The sequence below is a fragment of the Pseudozyma hubeiensis genome (assembly GCF_000403515.1).
Source record: "Pseudozyma hubeiensis SY62 DNA, scaffold: PHS42, whole genome shotgun sequence".
In the NCBI taxonomy this organism is placed as follows: domain Eukaryota; kingdom Fungi; phylum Basidiomycota; class Ustilaginomycetes; order Ustilaginales; family Ustilaginaceae; genus Pseudozyma; species Pseudozyma hubeiensis.
The window spans coordinates 389,321-407,199 of record NW_012133824.1 but is presented as its reverse complement, the minus strand read 5'-3'; the positions used below and the strand labels follow the sequence as shown (position 1 = coordinate 407,199).

Here is a 17,879-nt window from a genome sequence, read left to right as displayed (position 1 = left end):
GCACTTGTAAGGACCCCCCGCCGTGTTGAGGGGGTTTTCTTTGTTTTTGGTAGTTCTTCCATGTTTGGGTTCTTTTCATTCTTTGCAGCAAAATGATCTTGGTTCACTTTTGAATAGTCGATAAGAGAGCTGTGTGGGATGGTGTGCGGAAGTGAGAGTCAGCCGTTGTGTGTGGTAGATGAGACGTGTGAAGGAAAGAGCCGAACAGAAGAGAAGCGGGAGGACTGACACGGCAGGTCCCCTTTGCATAGCTTTTGTTCGACAGTGCGGATTCAGGGGCAGGACCGGAACGGCAAAGGCAACATCAGCACGGGGAATGAGGGGCTCCTAACCGTACAGGGGACGGAATCAAAGGGTCGGCTAGATAACAAAGTCGCCGTTCTTTCCGATCTAGAAGCATGTCGTCCCCCCATCACATGGGTCGGCAGAGAGGCCGGTCAATTTCCCCTCATCGGAGGCGAAAGATGAGAAGAACATTTAGCGCCATCGAAGAGCGGCCGGGCGGAAGAAAGCCCAGAACAGGCGAGAGAAGGCCGGGTGTTCAGGCGGTGTTGAAAAACGTGAAAGGATCAAACCGGAACCTCTCCCCTCCCAGGCGGACCAGACCGGCAATCGAAACGATTGCTCGCAAATGTTAAGCCTCTCTCAACCAAACATGTATCCAGGCTACTTGGACGACCGGTGAGAATAAACCGGATTACCCACCAAAGAGCAGCGAAGCCGCGGAACCTGTTTCGTATGTGGCTGCAAGCAGTCGTCCTTTTGTTGGGGATGGAAGCCACATGCACGGCTGCACAGCTGCATGACGCGGGAGAAAAAAACAAACTTGCCTTCATTTTTATCCTCCTCTTGGCGAGAGCGCGATACGCGCCGGATTTGTGTCAAATTGTGCGGCCAAGCCATCGTTTGGAATGGTTTCGACGAGAGAAGTGTTTGGGTCGGTGCGAGAGACGAGGAGGAGGATCGTGGTTGCGGTGAGATTGTTTGCAAAAGCCGCGGTTGCGAGATGTGCGGTTCGTGTGAGCAAAGCGAGTTTGCTGCGGATATCGAGTTGGACGCCGCAGGGTTTTACGTAGAGAGGACGTCATGCTCCTCGCTCCCGTCGCCAGTCGCCACTGTGAGGGGCAGCACTTGCTGTCGACCGCGAACTCGAACTCGGCACAGTCGACAGCAACGTTATCGGTCGAGGAGTCAGCAATGACGTTGACGACCGCGAGCATGAGTTATCGAGCAAGCTGTCTTGCAGAGGCTACAAGAAGGTTAATCGAAGGCCCTGTCAACGAGTATTGGGTGTGCAAAGCGAGTCCAGGGACCCGGTTTCGGTGTCCGCCCTGTCTGCAGGGTCGAAACGCAGCTCTCGGTGCTTTTCATGCTATTCCTTACCTCCGGCCTCTACTCCTCTCCCTGAGTCTCACGCTACTGGCCGATCAGACAAGTCTTCTGTACGGTAGCTTTCGTCGCCTCCGATGGTTGCCTCTGCTTCCCGCCGTAGATCCTGCTGATGCATATGTCAAAGAGTGGAGCAAAAGGGATCGAAATGAGCCGACTAGGCAACCAATATGGGCTGACGGAGGTGGACCGTTCACACGTCGCAAAACCATTGTGTTGAGGTTGAACAAAATGGAATTCGAGCTCTCGAACAAAACGGGTGCGAGTGCGAACGGCTCATCCGAACACCGTCAAGGCATGAGTTTGGCTGTGCATGGGTGTGGTCGATGCAGCCACTGACGGTGCGGGGAGGAGGAAAGTGGATGAAAAGAGAGCTGCTTGGTTTACCCCAAAGACCGGTCGGAGTGAAGCCGATGGAGCGGTCGTGCGAGCTGCCACCCACAAAAGTTCGGAAAAAGTTTCTCGCCGTACACTGCCAAGCACTTTTTATTCTTTTCCTCTCATGCTGCAGCTGCTCGAGTAGGTGTCCCCTCCTCGTGGTATATAGACCTCTCTCGACTTATGCACCGTCTTCGCCCGTGAACGTCACCCGCTTCTTCATCCTCTACCCCTCCACCAGAACGGTCGCCTTTCACAATGCTGTATCCACTCGACAACCCGCGTCTGTCCTTCCTGCAGCGTCTCGCTGAGCAACCGTACCCAGCCAAACCCGAAGGCCTGCCCGTCGCCGACTGGGCGTTCGAACTTTCGCTCACACCCTACGTACCGCTGCTCACCGGCGTAGTCTACCTGATCGCCACGCACGCCACGAACCACCGATTCGGTCCGGGCAAACCTCAACCCGCCGACCTGGTCAAACAGTCCTACGGACTCTCGCAGACGGTTCTCGGCCACAACATCCTGCTAGCCGCCTACTCTGGGTGGACATTCTTCCACGCTGCCACACGAATCTTTTCGTACCTCTTCCGCGGAGCTGTCGCGGGTGGGGTGGGTGGTCTTACGAATGCGTTCTGCACTGTGCCGGTTGCAGACTCCTCCTTCGCAGGTCTGGGTATCTACGTTTGGCTGTTCTACATCTCCAAGTACTACGAGATCATTGACTCGGTCATCCTGATCCTCAAGGGCAAACCTGTATCGAATTTGCAGTCGTACCATCACGCGGGTGCGATCCTCTGCATGTGGGCCGCTTACAGGTACAGCGCACCCGCTGTGTTCATCTTCTTGCTCTTCAACTCACTTGTCCACACCCTGATGTACACGTACTACTCGATGACCGCCATGAAGCTTCCCTTCACCGGCGGACTGAAGAGGAGCATGACTACGATCCAGATCACCCAGCTGGTCGTCGGGTGCGGACTGGCTAGCTCGTACGCGTTCCTGACGTACGATCCCACGAGCTACGCCGCAGGTGCAGTTCCCAGTCCCGGAAGACACATTCTCAACCCCGTCAAAGCAGCCTACTCTTCCTTCGACTCCACCAACGCTACGAGCAACACGTGGATCCCGACAAACTCGAGGGAGGCGGTCCAGCTGCTGAAACAGGCGCTGCTCAAAAGCGTAGGCAAGGACAACACCACCAGCTGCATCGCCACTTCCGGTCAGCTGTTCGCCGTGGCGTTGAACGTGGCGTACCTCATCCCGTTGATCTACCTGTTCGTCAGCTTTTACATCAGGAGCTATCAGAAGAAGGCTGCGAAGAAGGGAGGTAAAGCTCAGTAGAGCGACGGAGGTAGGAAGGGGAAAGTTGCTGTAGAATATAATGGTCATGCTATTCCGAAGATCAGAATGGTCTGTTTGGGCAAAAGGCTGTGTTTGTGATCAAGGTTCTGTCTGTCGACTGTTCTCACGTGGGCACTTGTGACTTCATCGCAGGGGTTGACCCAGGATTCGCTCTCTGGATGTGAGTGAACAACTCTTCAAACACGCATTCTGAACAAACGGAGGAGATGCTGTGACGAATATCAACATCAGAAAAAACACTGACAACGGTACCAAAATGCAAAAGTGCTACAAGAGCTGGTATAACTACAAACATGACAAAAAAGACAACCGTTTCTGCTTTAAAGAATGCCCAACTGCTGCAATATCTTGCCCAACTTGGCCGCGATCCTCTCTGCGATCCAATTGGTGATGGCCTCCAGCCCCCAGAAGAAGAACCCTCTCGAGAGCGCATCGACCTTCTTGACGGTCAACACTGCCGTCCTACCGTCCTGACCGATGTTGTGATTGATACCGTGTCTTCCGGCCTCCAAGAGACCGTCTACCCATTCTACGTCTGCTTTGTAGTAGACGTTGTTCCACTTGCCACCTCTTTCCGCAGCGGCGACGAGCAGGTCTCTGCCGACGTTGTAACCGTCGCGATCGATGGTATGGTGGTACTTGAGGTTCTTCTCCTTGCTGACGGCTAAGAACCAGGCGCCGGTGTTTGCCATGGTGCCGTTCTGCTTCCAGACGCGGAAGTGGTTTCCACCGTACAGGCTCTCCCAGCAGGCACCGACCCATCTACCGGGAGCACCGGGGAACCCCGTCTCGCGGTATTCGAACATCTCCGGTATCCATCCCTTGCCATCGCCCAGATCAGCACGCTGCAGGTTTCCCATGTGCAAGTTGAGACATTCGAACGAGAATCCGATGGTTCGAATGTAATCCTTCAACCCGAGATCGGAGAGGACGTGCTTGTCGGACTTGCCAGAGATGATGACGTTGATGGGTTCGCGAAGACCGTTACCGACGAGATCGAGCATGGAGCCTCCATAGGTGCGCGGATCGATCCATCCGGGAAGGTCCGGGTCGCCGGTTCCATCGCCGTTGTCGAGATCGAGCGCAGAGTAGACCTGGTCTTCGGAGAAAGAGGCGTTGTAGGTGAGGTAGTCAGAGACGGTGATGGCGGGGTCGTTGAGGTCGAGCGACTCGCGTGTGGGCGGTGAGGGGGAGGCTGTGGTGGGTGAGTAGGGGTCGATGGGCAGCCATGGTATCGCGGAGGCTGTTGTGAGTGATGCTGCTGCGGCTGCTGTCAGGGATAGGAGCGTTGGTAGCAATCGCATGGTTGTTTGTGAGTGTCGCCACAGGGGCAGAGCCAACGAAGATGCAGTCAATGAAGAGAAGGACCAGTCTGCGTAGAGAAAGAAAGCGAAGCGGAAGGTGCGCAATAGGTGGTCGAGTCGATGATGATGGTGGTGGTGATGGTGATGATGATGATGTCGATCGGAACGACGTAGCCGACTTTGGGTGCAATTCGATAGGAGCCACTCGCACTCACCGACAGACACTACTTCGGCGAAATTGCTAAATTCCGGCGAAAGCGAGCGTCACTCGTTGCCGTTCTTGCCCAATTTCGGCCCTGCATGCATCGAAACCCCGCAACGTTGTTGAAAATAGCACTGCGGACACAAGATTAAAGCTCACCTTGGCCTCAAATCTCTCGTGCGATTCACAGGTCGCGTCCGTATCTCCTCCACCTGTGCACAGTGTGTGTTGCTGTCGCAAATCCACAAGCCCTTGCGCTTCTCAATCGCCCTCACCAGACTCCCTCCCTCTTCCATCCCATCAAACTCATCTCACCATGTCGACGTCGACACCAGAAGAACTCCTCCGCAACGCCGAAAAGAAGGCATCCGCTTCCGGCGGTTGGTTCTCCTCCGCCACCTCCAAACAGGAGGAAGCCGTGGAACTCTTCAAAGCTGCCGCCAACAAGTTCCGCATCGCCAATCGATTCGAAGAGGCCGGAAACGCCTACATGCGTGCCGCCGAGACTGAGATCAAGACCGGAGAGAAGGACTACGCCGCCAACACGTTCTTCGAAGCCAACAAGTGTTTCCGCATGAGTCGACCCGAGCTCGCTGTCGTAGCTCTCACCCGTGCGAGGGAGATTCTCATCGAGCGGGGCAGGTTCAGACAGGCAGCGGATAGGGAGAAGGCGGTAGCGGAGCTGTACAAGAACGACGCGAACGATCCGGAGAAGGCGTTGGAGGCGTACGAACAGGCGGCGAGTTGGTATCTGCAGGAAGGAGCGAATGCTACCGCCAGCGGGTGTTACAGGGAAGCAGCCACGTTGGCTACCGATCTAGGCAGATTCCCTCAAGCCATCGAGAGGTGGGAACAGGTGGCGAGCATGTCCTTGGAAAGCAACCTGACAAGATACAGCGTCAAAGACTACTACCTGAACGCTGGAATGTGTTACCTCGCTATCCCAGTAAGTGTTTCCCTCCCCACACATCCTACTTTTCTCCCCCCTAATACGCGCAATCGTTCTTACTAACACTTCACAATCCCAATCATCCTCCTACTCAACGCAAAACAGGACTACGTAGCAGCAGTGCGCGCAATGCAGTTCTACGCGGAACAGGACGCAAGCTTCCCGACCACCATGGAAGGTCGTTTCCTCCACTCGCTCGTCCAGGCCTGCGAAGAGGGCGACCTGCAAACCTTCGACGCCCGCGTACAGGAGTACGACCGCACCAAAAAAATCCAAGGCTGGCAGGCTTCGCTACTCAGAGCCGTCCGTAAGGGCATTCAGGACGAACCTGACCTGTCCTAGAACCCATCACTCTTGCCCACCCTTTTGTACCCTTGACGCTCTGTTGCAATATCATTTCATATGGGATCGAAGAAAAGATGTGTGGATTGCAAAAAAACACTAATACTCAAACTCACAAGCCAACGCCAAGAAAGCAGCATCGTCATCCACATCGCCAAAACTGTCGTCCGACGAAGCAGGTCCCGCCTTACTGCTCGACCTCTTGACCGGACTGCTACTCCTCACCTCTCTCGTCGTCATTCGCGTCGTTGTTGTTGCTCGCGCCGCGATCGCCGGCGGCCGGAACGGTGCTGATGGACCAACAGCCCCTCCTGCTGCAGCAGGGCAATGCTGAGAGGCCGAGATGGACTGCGAGCAGCTGCGTGGTAGACCTGGTTGTCGAGCTTGTGATAGTTTGCCGAGTGCGAGTGCACGCGCACGTCCCGGTGTGGTGGTGTTGGTGGTGGTGGTGGTGGTCGAGGGGCCTGGCTTGCGAGACAGTGTGTGGGTGGTTGAGGATGCAGGCTTGGCATGGGGTGATACGGATTTAGACAGCATCGAAGGGCCGCGCACGCCGAGCTTCTTGGTGTTGTGGGTGGTCTGCTGCATCGCCTCGATGCGCGCCGAACGTTTGACAGGAGACGGTTGTGCGACGGTGACTGTCTTTGTTGCATGGATCGGCGCATCGATTGCGGGTGCCCGGACCGTCGACGAAGCTGTAGACTTGGTTGCTTCGGCTGGCACCGCCTGTGCGGTGGGGCTTGCCTTGTTGTGTTGCTCCACGTTTGCCTCACTGGGTTGCAAGACCGTGCTGGTCTGGATCGGCGCCTTGGACGGTGGGCCTTGCTGCAGGCTTTGGCTGTCGGCCCGCGGCTCCGATGGCAGGTTGATCGGACGAGGCTGCAACGCACGAGTCTCCATTTCGCTCCCTCTTGCGTTACCGGCCGCTCTGAACACATCGTGATCCGACTTGACCGGGCGGAAGCCGCGACGCGGAGTCAAAGGAGCAGTCGAACCGTTGTGCTGGTGGTCTGGTGATCGCGAGTGCTTGTCCTCTTCGCGAAGCTGCTGCGAGTGCTGTACCGCTCGCGACGCGTGAGGTGCTGAAGCCGTCCTGTTGATACCTTCTCTTGCTGTCAGTCTGCCACCACTGCTCGCTCCACCACTGCTGCGCCCATCGATTGTGACCGTGGGACGCTGGTCAGCATCCCCGGATTCACTCGTCGAGGGGCGTGAGGCACTTGACATGCCCTGTATCGCGGCTTGCAGGTCCTCAAACAGCTTCAAGCAGTCGGTAGCTCGACCCGAGTCATCCGTGAAGCCAAGTCCTGCGATCAAGGACTCCTTTTTGCGTCTGCGTGGTGGGCGTCGTTCGAGTCGTCGATGCGATGAAGTATGCTGTGGTGCATCCTTGTCGAGCGGTAGTGACATGTGACTGTGTGCTGAGCTATGTTGCGAAGACGAGGATGGCTGTCGCATTCTGCCAGTGTTTCCGGCGTCCATCGTCCTTCTCCTTGCCGACTCCGGCGATGACTCGCCCACGTCGCCAAGAAGGAGTCTTCTTGGCCCGTCGGCGCTTGCTCCATCCTCTTCGTCATCGTCGGATAGCTCCAAATTGATGTACTCACGCAACTTGACCCGGTTCGCCGTAGGATCAGAGACGTGTCTTGCGCTGCCGCGGGATGCATCCATGAGCTTCTTCCTCTTTGCCGAGTCGCGCGCGATGAGCGGCGACTGAGCCTCGTAGGCTCCTGGCAGCTTCTTGAGCTCTCCTACAAAGGCCTGTGTACATAGCGGCAAGGTGGGTGACTCTTGACTCTTGCTCGGCGTCCAGTTGGCAAGCTGTCGCAGCACACCTGGGGACGGCGATGCATGCCAGAACACCTTGGACGTCGAAGGCTGTGAAGACGACTGTTGGGATGAGGATGGACCGGCGGAAGTGCTGAGATTGAGAGAGTCGAAGAGCTCCGACATGATGGGCGAGTTAGACCAGGCCAAGCAGCCAGTGTGAGAGGTGTTGGAGGCGGGTAAATGATCCTTATGTTGTCATGGCTGAGTATGGCAGGAATGAGAATTGGTTCCGACAAGGTATCCTGCGTGGATCCAGAAGCTGGGGAAATGTCTGGGCAAGCGCTAGGTGGTGGAGGATGGTGGGAGTTGGAAAGAAGGTCGAGCTGTCGTTACGATGGCGGTAGAAGGTAAGCACAGAGAGAGACGGAGAGACGGACCGGCATGGGAAAGGGCACGGTCGAGAAGTCACAACTTACGACCCTGCATCCCTCGCGCCAATTCAAATTTTGATGCTCTCGCGCGGCCGCAGACTGGGAAATTGATTTCGCTCAACTCTTAGCACTCGCACGGCTAGCTGATCAGAGAGAGCATGCTGCCTGCACGAGTTGACATTGCGACAGCCCGGTGGACAACGACGATCATTCATACACTCTTCGAAGACCACAAATGAAAGGCTGCAGAAGGCCTCCCGACCACGACGCGTGGCGTGAATCAAGCGCCCTTCAGAGACCAACACTTGGCCTTTTTCGGGAAATGTTACGTTTGAGCGCGTCCAGTCGCGGAGTGGCAAGAACAGAGTCACGCGCAACGACTACCAAAAAAAGGACCTCCACCTCGCGCACATTTCTCAACTCGTCGGTGCTCGGCATACAGGAAGCACTGTTGCACCGCATCGCAGAGCATGGAATAGTGGCCACTGCGATGGGATATCTTCGAATGAAAGCTGCTCGTCGCATAGATGCGATCAAATCGGACTGCACATGGCTGTCTATTAAACAGCTCCCTCTCTCAGCTCCTAGCCAGGAATACCTGCTTGCAGCACAGCTGATGGGGTGCGCCATCCTCGTCGTACCTGTCACCGACAGGCGTGTAGCCCAACCTGCAGCAATGAGAGCAAGGCAGTAATAGGTGAGGTCAGTGACGTTCCGTGGAGCGAGAAACCATCGTGGAAGCGTAGACTTACTTCTGGTAAAAATCGATCACGTAGATCTGACTGCTGAGCTTGATCACGATACTCTCCAGTCTCTCCTCATCTCCTTTCGTCTGCCTCGTCCCATGTTGATCCCCCTGCAGCGTCGGTCTTGGCCCAAACGCACCCTGCTTTGACGTCTCGTCGCTCTGCAAAACGCCGATCAACCACTCTTCCGCCTTCCTCACCAACAGGTTTCCCAATCCCTTGCCCCTAGCCGCCTTCAGCAGCGCCAACCGTCCCAGCTTGGCCCCACCTTTCTCCGTCATCTGTTTTGCTGTCTCCTTCTCCTCCGCTTCCGTCTGTGCTGGATCCCTTGCACTCGGTGCAGAGGGAGAGTAGTGTGACCAAGCAGCGCTGATGAAATCGCTGGCGATGGCGGATTCGCTTCGACTCCCGCCGAGCGGGAACGATGAGTTCGGATCGGGTTCGGCTCCTGCTTCGTCTGGCTTTGGGATGGGTAGTGGGTAGGGCAGGAGGCGGAGTGTACCGAGAGCGGTGCTGGGGTCGGAGTTGTGCGTGAGGATGAAGTGAGCGGCGAGCGGATCATATTGGTCGATCTCGTCGGCGAGCGCGAATCCTTGCTCTTTCACAAACACTTCGATGCGGACGGAGCACACTCCGCGGAGTTGCGCGCCGGACGTGCAGAGTGTCACCGAGTATTCGTCTGCGCTCGACATCTTGAGCAGTGTGGAAAGTACCTGCTGAACGACAGGTACGATGGTGTGCGAAAGCGAGACAGTGTCGGATTAGCCGGTGCTTTAGTCTTTATCGCTGGGCTGAACTGCATTGCCGGTCGTTGAACTTCTTTTTGGCAAGAACAACCTCGAGTGTTAGCTTCTTTTCCCAGACGCGCCAAGCAAGAGACGAGACCAACACTTTTTTCTGGAAGATCATCATCGTCGTTCAACACTGTCACACTATCATCTCGTCATTCGGGGACACGTCACAATGTCGGTGGTGAACGTCTTCATTCACGCACCTTCCACACTGGTCTCCGCCGAGCGACGCATACCGTCCACCATCCCGCTATGTGACCTCAAATACCGACTCGAATCCATCGTCGGTGTTCCGCCCTCGCACCAGATCCTCGAAATCCATTCCTCCCGAACCGACCATGAACAGCAATCGACCTTGCCCGGGCCCGGACCCTTTGCATCATCCGTACGCTCCACCCTGATCCTTTCTGTCATTTCGGACTCACCGGTAGAATCGAAAACGCTGGAAGAGCTAGGGGTGGTCGATGGAATGGCACTCAAGATCCTCGATACTCGACCAAAAGAACTCATCCAAACCTTCACAGACGAATCGCTCGTCGAAAAGTACGTCATGGACGACGACACGTACGCTGCACGACGCGATACCGTCCTCGCCTTCAAACAACGAAACAAGCTAGGTCGATTCGACCCTTCCAAAGACGCAAACTCCAGCATCGCTTCCCACGACTCGACCGAGATACCAGAAACCCTCATCGTCGGTGCGAGGTGCTCAGTCGACCTCTCCGGTTCCGGTACAAATCAAAAAAGGGGAACGGTGAGGTTCGTCGGTCCAACGCAATTTGCAGCGGGCATCTGGATCGGTGTAGAGTACGACGAACCAGTGGGAAAGAACGACGGCTCCGTCGCCGGCGAAAGATACTTCACCTGCAAACCGAGTTTCGGCGGCTTTGTGAGACAGGACAAGGTTCAAGTTGGCGATTTCCCAGAGGACGATCTCGACCTCGATCTTGACGATGATGAAGAAATGTGATGGGCAGCAGCATTCAAATCACAGCACAGTACGGGCATGCACGCAGACAGATCACTCCACATGCAACGTCTGAGACCTAGCGGGCAAAATCTGTGTTTGCAGCAACGGAATATAGCCGAAGTCCCATCGTGGGAATCTTCCACGGACTAACGACAAGCACTTACAGAGGCACATGATTGAGTCTCGGAGCATCCGAAGCACGTCACACAGGGACGCATTCGGGTGTGCCGCAAGACATGGCTGGCGGCTGGAATCACAAGGAGATGGAGCCTGCGAAAGGCTATGCAAAGAGGAAAGAAGAGGAGAATGCGGAACACAGATGTGGGATGATAAGAAAGAGGAAAGCGTGCGCTGGTTGGTCGACTGCCAGTCTAGCGGCGATAACACATGGATCGGACCGAGCTAGGCAGGCATTGCCGACAAGCCTTCTGAGGCAGACATACCCGAGCTGACGTATTTTGGAGATAGGCTCCTTGGAGGTCTTCGGCGCATCCATGCGATAGCGCGCGAATCTCAGCACCAAGATGATCCTTCTGTTCTGTCTGTTTGTCTCGAGAGACCGCGACACAGGTCAAGAATCCCATATGTTCGCCAAACCAGAGGACGAGGGAAAGAAGAAGAAATGTGATGATGAGCCAGACGAGTGTGATGCGTGAGAGAACGGAGCGAGCCCACGGAGAACATCTGTGAGGCCAAATGAGGTGGTAGAGCTTGAAAATGAAAGCCTTAGAGGCTGCTTGTGCACTGTCTTGAGGATGAGAGAGAGGATGCTTCTGAGTTATGCCTGCATTCGCAAAAGGGGTGCGAAAAGGGATCGAGGAGAAGATGATGGTCATTGTCCATGGCAAGGGATCAATTGTGGCCTATAGCATGCCACATTGCGCGATCGAGAGAGCTCAACCTAGCTTGGCTTGGACAAAGGCGTCAGGAATGCTAAGGCCGGGAAAAAGGGCAGAGAGATCGAGGTGAGAAACTTCCGTCAGCGATGTGGCTCAAAAGTATCGGAATATGCCGAGTTCCGTGACTGTACTTACTATTGCGCACTGATCGGCTTGCCGCCAAAGAATCGTCCGTTGAGGCCGTCGAGGGCTTTCCTGGACGCGTCAAGATTAGCAAAGGTGACATAAATTTCGCCGGCAGAATCCCTTTCGACGTGGATGCTCGTCACGGGTCCGTACTTGGCCTGGCACTCGTCTTTGACGTCTTCGGCCAGGTCCTTGTCCCAATCGGCTTCGGTCTCCTCCGCTGGATCAAACATGTTTTTGAGAAGCAGTGAAGTCGACGTCGACTCTGGAATGCCGGCAGGACGCTCCTGCGCACCTTGCGTTGTTTCCGAGGCCGAGGGTGATGGCTCGTTGTTGCGGGCGAGCTTCTCCATCAAGGCTGCGCGTCTTTCCGGATTGAGACCAGCGCCTCCGCCGTCGTCGAAGGCGGAGGTGAGCTGCGGCAGGTGGCCACCGCCTTGCGAGTCCTGACCGGATCCGCTTGTGTAGGAAGATCCGCCGCCGGATCCTTTTGCGTTCACGTTGCCGACTCGTATAGCCCTTCCAGCCAAGTCGAAGCCGTTCATCTGCTCGAGCGCCTTCTTTGCGTCTTCGGGTTCCTTGAATTGGATAAAGCAGAAGCCTTTGCTCTTGCCAGTGCCCGGTTCACGGTGCAGATCGACGTATTCGATCTCGCCAAAAGGCTCAAAGACGGCTTTGACGTTTTCATCCGTGAGACTGAAGTGCAAGCTGCCGACGTACAGTCTTGCCTCGGTGTTGGGCATATTGGGACCGGGACGTTGGGCTCGGGGTGGATGAGGCGCGACATCGAGGTGGATGGGAGCTCCAGCGGTATGGTACTGCATGGGCAGAGGGGCGTTCGCCAAGACGCGAGGATCGAGCTGCGTAGGTGTGACAGCTGGATGCGGCGCCATGGTGTGTCGACTGGACGCATCGCTGGCACCTCGAGAGGCACCGCCGGTGCCGCGTGCGGCGTCTGTACGCTGAACGACGATAGGAATACCAAAGAGGACGGTGCCCGTGAGCTCAATGGCCTTGGGAACCAGCTCGCGAGCAGCAAATTCAACGTAGCCAACGCCCTTGCTGCGGTGCGTGACGCGGTCCATGACGATGCGCACATCCTGCACGGCACCTTCGCCCAAGTGTTCCTCGAAGAACTCGCCGAGGTCGCGCTGGCCCAACCTAGCCGAGAGCCGGCTGCAGAAGGCGGAGCGCTCCTCGTAGTCGTCGATCTCCGGGGTAGGGCTGCGACGAGATCGTACTGAGACCGTCGGACTATCGTAGCGACCTCGGCGTCTAGGAGGTGCACGCCGAGCATCATCGTCATATCGGCTTGCTCGTCGCTGGTGGCTGCGGTCTGCTGGGCGCTCGTAGCGTCGGTCATCGTAGTAGGAATCGTAGCGATCGCGGTTCGTGCGGCTGGAAGACCGGTCGGGGCTTGGCCGACGCTCGTCCGCCGTCGCAGAATCTTCTCGTCTGTCGCTTCGCCTACGACGGCGCTCGCGGGCCCGCTCTTCGGCGTCGTCGTCTATGCGGTCCCGATCTCCGCGACTCGTTTCCTCGCCTCTGCGTCTCTTTCTACGCTCCTCGGCTTCCTCGTCTGCTCGCGAAGCACTCTTCCTCGAATGATGACTCCTTCTGCTGTGAAGACTATCCCGGCTGCGGCTACGACTGCGACTCGGACTATGAGCATCGGATCGAGCTGGAGAAGAAGCACGCGAAGAGCGACTCGAGACAGATGAAGAGCGCCTTCGACCTCGAGAAGCATCGCCATTCTGGCCACCAGCGCGAGAAGCTTGCGCTCGCTTTCGAAGCTGTTCTGCTAGCTCCTTTTCCCTTGAACGCGGACCTTCGTCGTCGTAGCTAGACCTCGCGCTCTTTCCAACGTCCAGGTCAGAGCTTCTTGACGGTCGACGCCCACCGCCACGTCGAGTACGAGCCTCTTCCAGGTCGGCGTACATCCCTGAGATCTGATTCGGGCGGAGTGAGGGGCTAATATCAGGTCGAGAGGTCAATCGATAGATGCGCTCGTGATGTTGAGATGGCGTGCGGTAAGGAAGAAAGAGGGATGCAAAGGTGTGGCTGCGCAGCAATGAGGCGTGGCCGTCGGTAGTTCCGTTGTCTCTTTTTCGAATTGCATTGCCAAAAATCAAGGTCACGTGATAATTTTCTTGGCGGTTGCAGAGCGCGTGGTTCATGCAGTGCTGCTTGACCCTGCAGCTCTTCTGCAGTGGGAATTGAGCGGGCGAGACAAGTCAAGTCAAGATTGACCAACACCTGACAATGCACTTTGCACTTTTCCTGTATCAGCAACATCATCTCAAGCACCTTTGCTCCGGTGATACAGTTGCGCGTTCGACCGCATGGACTTCACCGCCGCGTACCGGCATGCGTCGTGGCGCTGCATCGCCTTCTCTCCTGGCTCGACCTTCTTGGCCTCTGTCACCGCAGACGATGCATGCTCTGTCGTGGTGAGGGCAAGCTCGACACTGCAAGTCATCCGAACATGGACGCTGGAAGCATCGATAAGCACGCTTGAATGGTCTCCGGACGGCGCTTTCCTCCTGGCAGCTCATCCTGGACAGAAGGAGGACGGCGTCGTATTTGTCGTGTCGCTCGATCCGGCCAAGGAAGCCAACGACGGCTCGGACTCGGGTTCAGGGTGGGTAGCCAGGATCTCGTCTGGGTCTGATGGCCTTTCACACGCTACATGGGCGCCCCCTTATGGACCAAAGACGCTCATCTTGTTCAGCCAGAACCGCATCCGCGCCTCGCTGTACAACCTGGTCGACCAACACATTTCGGCTATCGAAGGTCCCAAACAAGACAAGATCGTCTGGACGGCCAAACAACCCAACTACTTTGCCAGCATCCTCAAAGGTGCCGAACGTGACTCGCTCTACGTCTTCTCTTCTCAGAAGTTGACGCATAAGGAGAGTCAGCGCTTCGCCGACAAGCCAAAGTCAGACCAAGCGTGGAAGGTGGAGCAGGCTTTTCACATTGCCATGAACGACGTACATGATGTTCTGTGGGCGCCAGATGGGAGCTGCTTGGCTGTATGGGAAGGGCCGTTGGAGTACAAGCTGCAAATATACACACCTCTTGGTGCTCTTCGGGCGACCTTCTTGATAGAACCGGAGAGCGAGGACGGCACGCCTGTCACACGTACAGGGACGGCAGCGGCAGAGGCTCGACAGCCGTCGAAACGCCGTCAGGAAACATCAGAGCTTGCAAGCGTAGTGGCAGGAGGCGGAAGCGGCATTCGTCAGGTGGAGTGGCATCCCTCCTCCCTATTTCTTGCGGTGGGAGGCGGAGACGAAAGGGTGCGCATCCTCGAAGGTGTCGAGTGGGAAGAGGTGGCCTGCTTGGATCTTTCCAGTGCTTCGATCCGAGCAAGCAAGGAGGCACCATCTATGCCGCTGTACGGGCCTCTGATCGCGTGGAGAGAGCCACTGAGTTGGCTCGAGGAGACGAGGGCGCGAGGTATCGTCGGTTTGGAACAGGCGAGCTTGCCCTTCTCTCTCGCCTCCTCCAAGGTGGAATTGAACAAGGTCAAGACTAAGCAGGGTATTGCCTGGATGGCATGGAGCCTGCAAGGCAATCTCCTAGCCGCTGTCAACGAGCGCTTACCACATGCCGTGTGGATCTTTGCGTTCGCGGAGCCAGGACAAGACCGGATGTCTGGCAATACGCCTCGTCTGCTGGCGGTTTTGCAGCTCAATGGTGCTGCTCGGAGGGTGTGCTGGAGACCGGGGCACGTGGGCAAGCTAGGTGTGGTCTGTGACAATCGCGCCATCTACACGTGGGAATTGATCACAGCATCCACGTCTCAGTACAGGCAGAGAGCAGAGGCAATCCCGATACCGAACGACGAGCTCAAGGCGACGCAATTGCAATGGTCGCCAGATGGGCAAAAGATCCTGCTGGCTTCGGAATCGCTTTTCTGCTGCGCTTTCGAGGCGGGCGAGGGCTGATTTTGGGAACGTCTTGCACTCACGATTGTAATCTAATTGCATTCTACTGTTGGCCCCTCCTTCGTGCGTGTCGAGTCAGCTTTTTATAGGAAACCTCTGCCTGTGCCGCGGGCCCAAATCTGCACTCGGCCGGTGTTGGATCTGACGGAAGCGCCGCCGAGCGCAGCGCTCTGTCCATCGGGAGCGATGCGATACAGCACAGCCTTTGCGCGGCTGGGACAGGGCGTCTCGATAGCAAACGCTTGAAGTGGAGGAACATCTCCTTGTACACGGTCTCGACCGGTATTGGACGCCTTCGATGCGGAGATCGACCGCGCTAAAGATGGCCGCACGAGTTGATGAACTGTGATCTCGCCATCGCAGTCTCTGGCCCGCCCACTGGCAAGCTCCTTGACTTCTATCCACACATCTGCCCTTTGCAGCAAAGAGCTGAATAGCGATTCGTCGGAACGATCCGATGCCCCATCCTTGCTGCTGGAAGTTGCGTCAGAGTGCATGAGGGTGATGACGCTCGCGTGGTTGTTCGTTGCCAGTAAGGTGAGAGCAGCGAGCCAGTTGGTCAGAAGACGAGGTGCATCGATGGGGTGGCCGGACATATCGTGGGAATCCAGCGCCCAAGCCAAAGCTGTCAGATCATCCACCACAATGAGAGCTCTCGAAGCCCAATCTGGCTCTGACGACTGCTGGTGAGCTATCAAGGATGGATCTTGAAGTTGCTCGGCAACGTTACTGTATAACCGATGCAGCACTTGCTCGGCTGTAGATTCGACATCGCTGACGTGCATCGAGGCGACAGCATCAGTGACGTTGTCGTCCTCGAACGGCGCCAGAGCTTGCGCACCTGCATCGATGTAGCTGAAAGCCCCATCGCGCGTCTCTTGGTCCAAGTGCACAGACGACTTGCGTACCACATTGTTGAGGTGAGCACTGCCGTCCGAAGAACATCCCAGCCAAATGACCTTGGTGTGAGCTCTGCTCTTCCCCTTCGTGTCGGCATGCGGTGAGGTACCTGCGGAGCGATGTAATCTGTTAACAGCATGGGATGCTCGGAGGAAATGGATCAGAACGAAAAGAGCGGGTGAATCGATGGTGTCCGTGACGAGAATGTGAGAAGAGCGTGGTGGGATGGGTGTGCGCTTTGCTGCGGAAGATGGGCCCGCACTGCCATTGACGGGGAAGGAGAGGATGGAGTCAAGGTTTGGCATGGTCTCTCTGGCTCTTGCAAGGCGAACAGCCGTGACCACCTAAGGGAGGGTGAAGAGCGAATAACAAGGAGCAGAGCTGTCCTTGTGAGCAGCAGCAACTACCTATAGAAAAAAAAGGTGGTGGAGGACATTGGCCGATTTCCGAACTATGCAGCTATTGGAATCGGGTGGAGATGTCGACGGCCGATGCGATTTTCCGATAAAAAAAACAAGAAGTATAAATATGAAATATTATTAATAATATAAAAAGTGGCTTCGCACGTGGACCCCTGTGTTGCCGGAACAACAAAAGAAAAGGCGAGTGAACGTGCTCTTCAATGCCGATGCCATTATTCACCGCAGCTATAACTATTTGTCCTGGAACTCCCCCGAGGCATTCCTGCGAAAGCTTCTCTGCCTTGTGCACCGATATGATCAAGTCTCGCCACTTGCCTGTGTGCACTGCTAGAAGAGTGCATTTGAACAGCTGAATCTTATGTGCAATCTGACTCTTTGGTCGGCAAGCGGGGTGCAGCGATGTCTGCAGAAAGCCACAGCTGTCCAACAAGGAAATTCGCCTTTTGGCGTAGAAGGCTGCGACGTGGACAAGACGGCATGTCAACGTGCGCTCACTAGTCTCGAGCCTCGCATCCCTGCCACACAACTTTGACCGCGCAACCAACACGGACCCTCGCCGACGGCTCTGGCTCGGCATGGACGAGTCTTGATGTCGAACCGCCCCCTTGTCACGTTGCCTCACTGGACCCCGGCTGTTCCGAGAGTGCGCCCCTTTTGCTGGAACCCCCGTGTTGTGCGGCAATGCAGGGTGCGAGTACCACTTTCCTGCAAATCTGGGCTGTCACCTTTACCTCTTCTCTCTTGCTCGGATTTGCCGATCCTTTTGACGACTGGTCACAAGTGACAATCTTTCGCTGCGTGTGACGCTAGCTCGTCTGACTGTCGGTCCCCCAACAATGAACGCATGACTGCACAGAACGAGCATCGACTTTTCGTGTTTCCTCCCGACGCCAACAGACCCAGACGACAGCCGCCACCCACGCGCCTGACAGACCCTTCATCACG

The 17,879-nt window shown here is 56.3% G+C and overlaps 10 protein-coding genes across 10 annotated transcripts; 4 read left to right on the top strand and 6 right to left on the bottom strand.

Moving 5' to 3' along the window:
* Positions 1–881: 881 nt before the first annotated feature.
* Positions 882–1,220, bottom strand: PHSY_004355 (integral membrane protein; the record flags this gene model as incomplete). Its single annotated transcript, XM_012334968.1, has 1 exon — positions 882–1,220. The coding sequence occupies one exon, from the start codon at positions 1,218–1,220 to the stop codon at positions 882–884; it is 339 nt and encodes a 112-aa protein (XP_012190358.1).
* Positions 1,221–2,025: 805 nt separating this feature from the next.
* PHSY_004354 (likely fatty acid elongase) lies at positions 2,026–3,108 on the top strand (the record flags this gene model as incomplete). Its single annotated transcript, XM_012334967.1, has 1 exon — positions 2,026–3,108. One exon carries the CDS (start codon positions 2,026–2,028, stop codon positions 3,106–3,108), a length of 1,083 nt encoding a protein of 360 aa, XP_012190357.1.
* Positions 3,109–3,449: 341 nt separating this feature from the next.
* Positions 3,450–4,433, bottom strand: PHSY_004353 (hypothetical protein; the record flags this gene model as incomplete). Its single annotated transcript, XM_012334966.1, has 1 exon — positions 3,450–4,433. The coding sequence occupies one exon, from the start codon at positions 4,431–4,433 to the stop codon at positions 3,450–3,452; it is 984 nt and encodes a 327-aa protein (XP_012190356.1).
* A 518-nt stretch (positions 4,434–4,951) lies between these two features.
* Positions 4,952–5,926, top strand: PHSY_004352 (hypothetical protein; the record flags this gene model as incomplete). Its single annotated transcript, XM_012334965.1, has 2 exons — positions 4,952–5,581; positions 5,690–5,926. The coding sequence occupies 2 exons, from the start codon at positions 4,952–4,954 to the stop codon at positions 5,924–5,926; spliced, it is 867 nt and encodes a 288-aa protein (XP_012190355.1).
* Positions 5,927–6,025: 99 nt separating this feature from the next.
* PHSY_004351 (hypothetical protein) lies at positions 6,026–9,565 on the bottom strand (the record flags this gene model as incomplete). Its single annotated transcript, XM_012334964.1, has 3 exons — positions 6,026–7,804; positions 8,726–8,795; positions 8,880–9,565. 3 exons carry the CDS (start codon positions 9,563–9,565, stop codon positions 6,026–6,028), a joined length of 2,535 nt encoding a protein of 844 aa, XP_012190354.1.
* Positions 9,566–9,836: 271 nt separating this feature from the next.
* On the top strand, positions 9,837–10,634 carry PHSY_004350 (hypothetical protein; the record flags this gene model as incomplete). Its single annotated transcript, XM_012334963.1, has 1 exon — positions 9,837–10,634. One exon carries the CDS (start codon positions 9,837–9,839, stop codon positions 10,632–10,634), a length of 798 nt encoding a protein of 265 aa, XP_012190353.1.
* A 51-nt stretch (positions 10,635–10,685) lies between these two features.
* PHSY_004349 (hypothetical protein) lies at positions 10,686–11,130 on the bottom strand (the record flags this gene model as incomplete). The annotated part of the gene is made up of 2 exons (XM_012334962.1): positions 10,686–10,914; positions 11,078–11,130. The coding sequence occupies 2 exons, from the start codon at positions 11,128–11,130 to the stop codon at positions 10,686–10,688; spliced, it is 282 nt and encodes a 93-aa protein (XP_012190352.1).
* Positions 11,131–11,667: 537 nt separating this feature from the next.
* On the bottom strand, positions 11,668–13,836 carry PHSY_004348 (RNA recognition motif containing protein; the record flags this gene model as incomplete). The annotated part of the gene is made up of 1 exon (XM_012334961.1): positions 11,668–13,836. One exon carries the CDS (start codon positions 13,834–13,836, stop codon positions 11,668–11,670), a length of 2,169 nt encoding a protein of 722 aa, XP_012190351.1.
* A 165-nt stretch (positions 13,837–14,001) lies between these two features.
* PHSY_004347 (hypothetical protein) lies at positions 14,002–15,612 on the top strand (the record flags this gene model as incomplete). The annotated part of the gene is made up of 1 exon (XM_012334960.1): positions 14,002–15,612. One exon carries the CDS (start codon positions 14,002–14,004, stop codon positions 15,610–15,612), a length of 1,611 nt encoding a protein of 536 aa, XP_012190350.1.
* An 83-nt stretch (positions 15,613–15,695) lies between these two features.
* PHSY_004346 (hypothetical protein) lies at positions 15,696–17,799 on the bottom strand (the record flags this gene model as incomplete). The annotated part of the gene is made up of 2 exons (XM_012334959.1): positions 15,696–16,773; positions 17,666–17,799. The coding sequence occupies 2 exons, from the start codon at positions 17,797–17,799 to the stop codon at positions 15,696–15,698; spliced, it is 1,212 nt and encodes a 403-aa protein (XP_012190349.1).
* Positions 17,800–17,879: the final 80 nt, after the last annotated feature.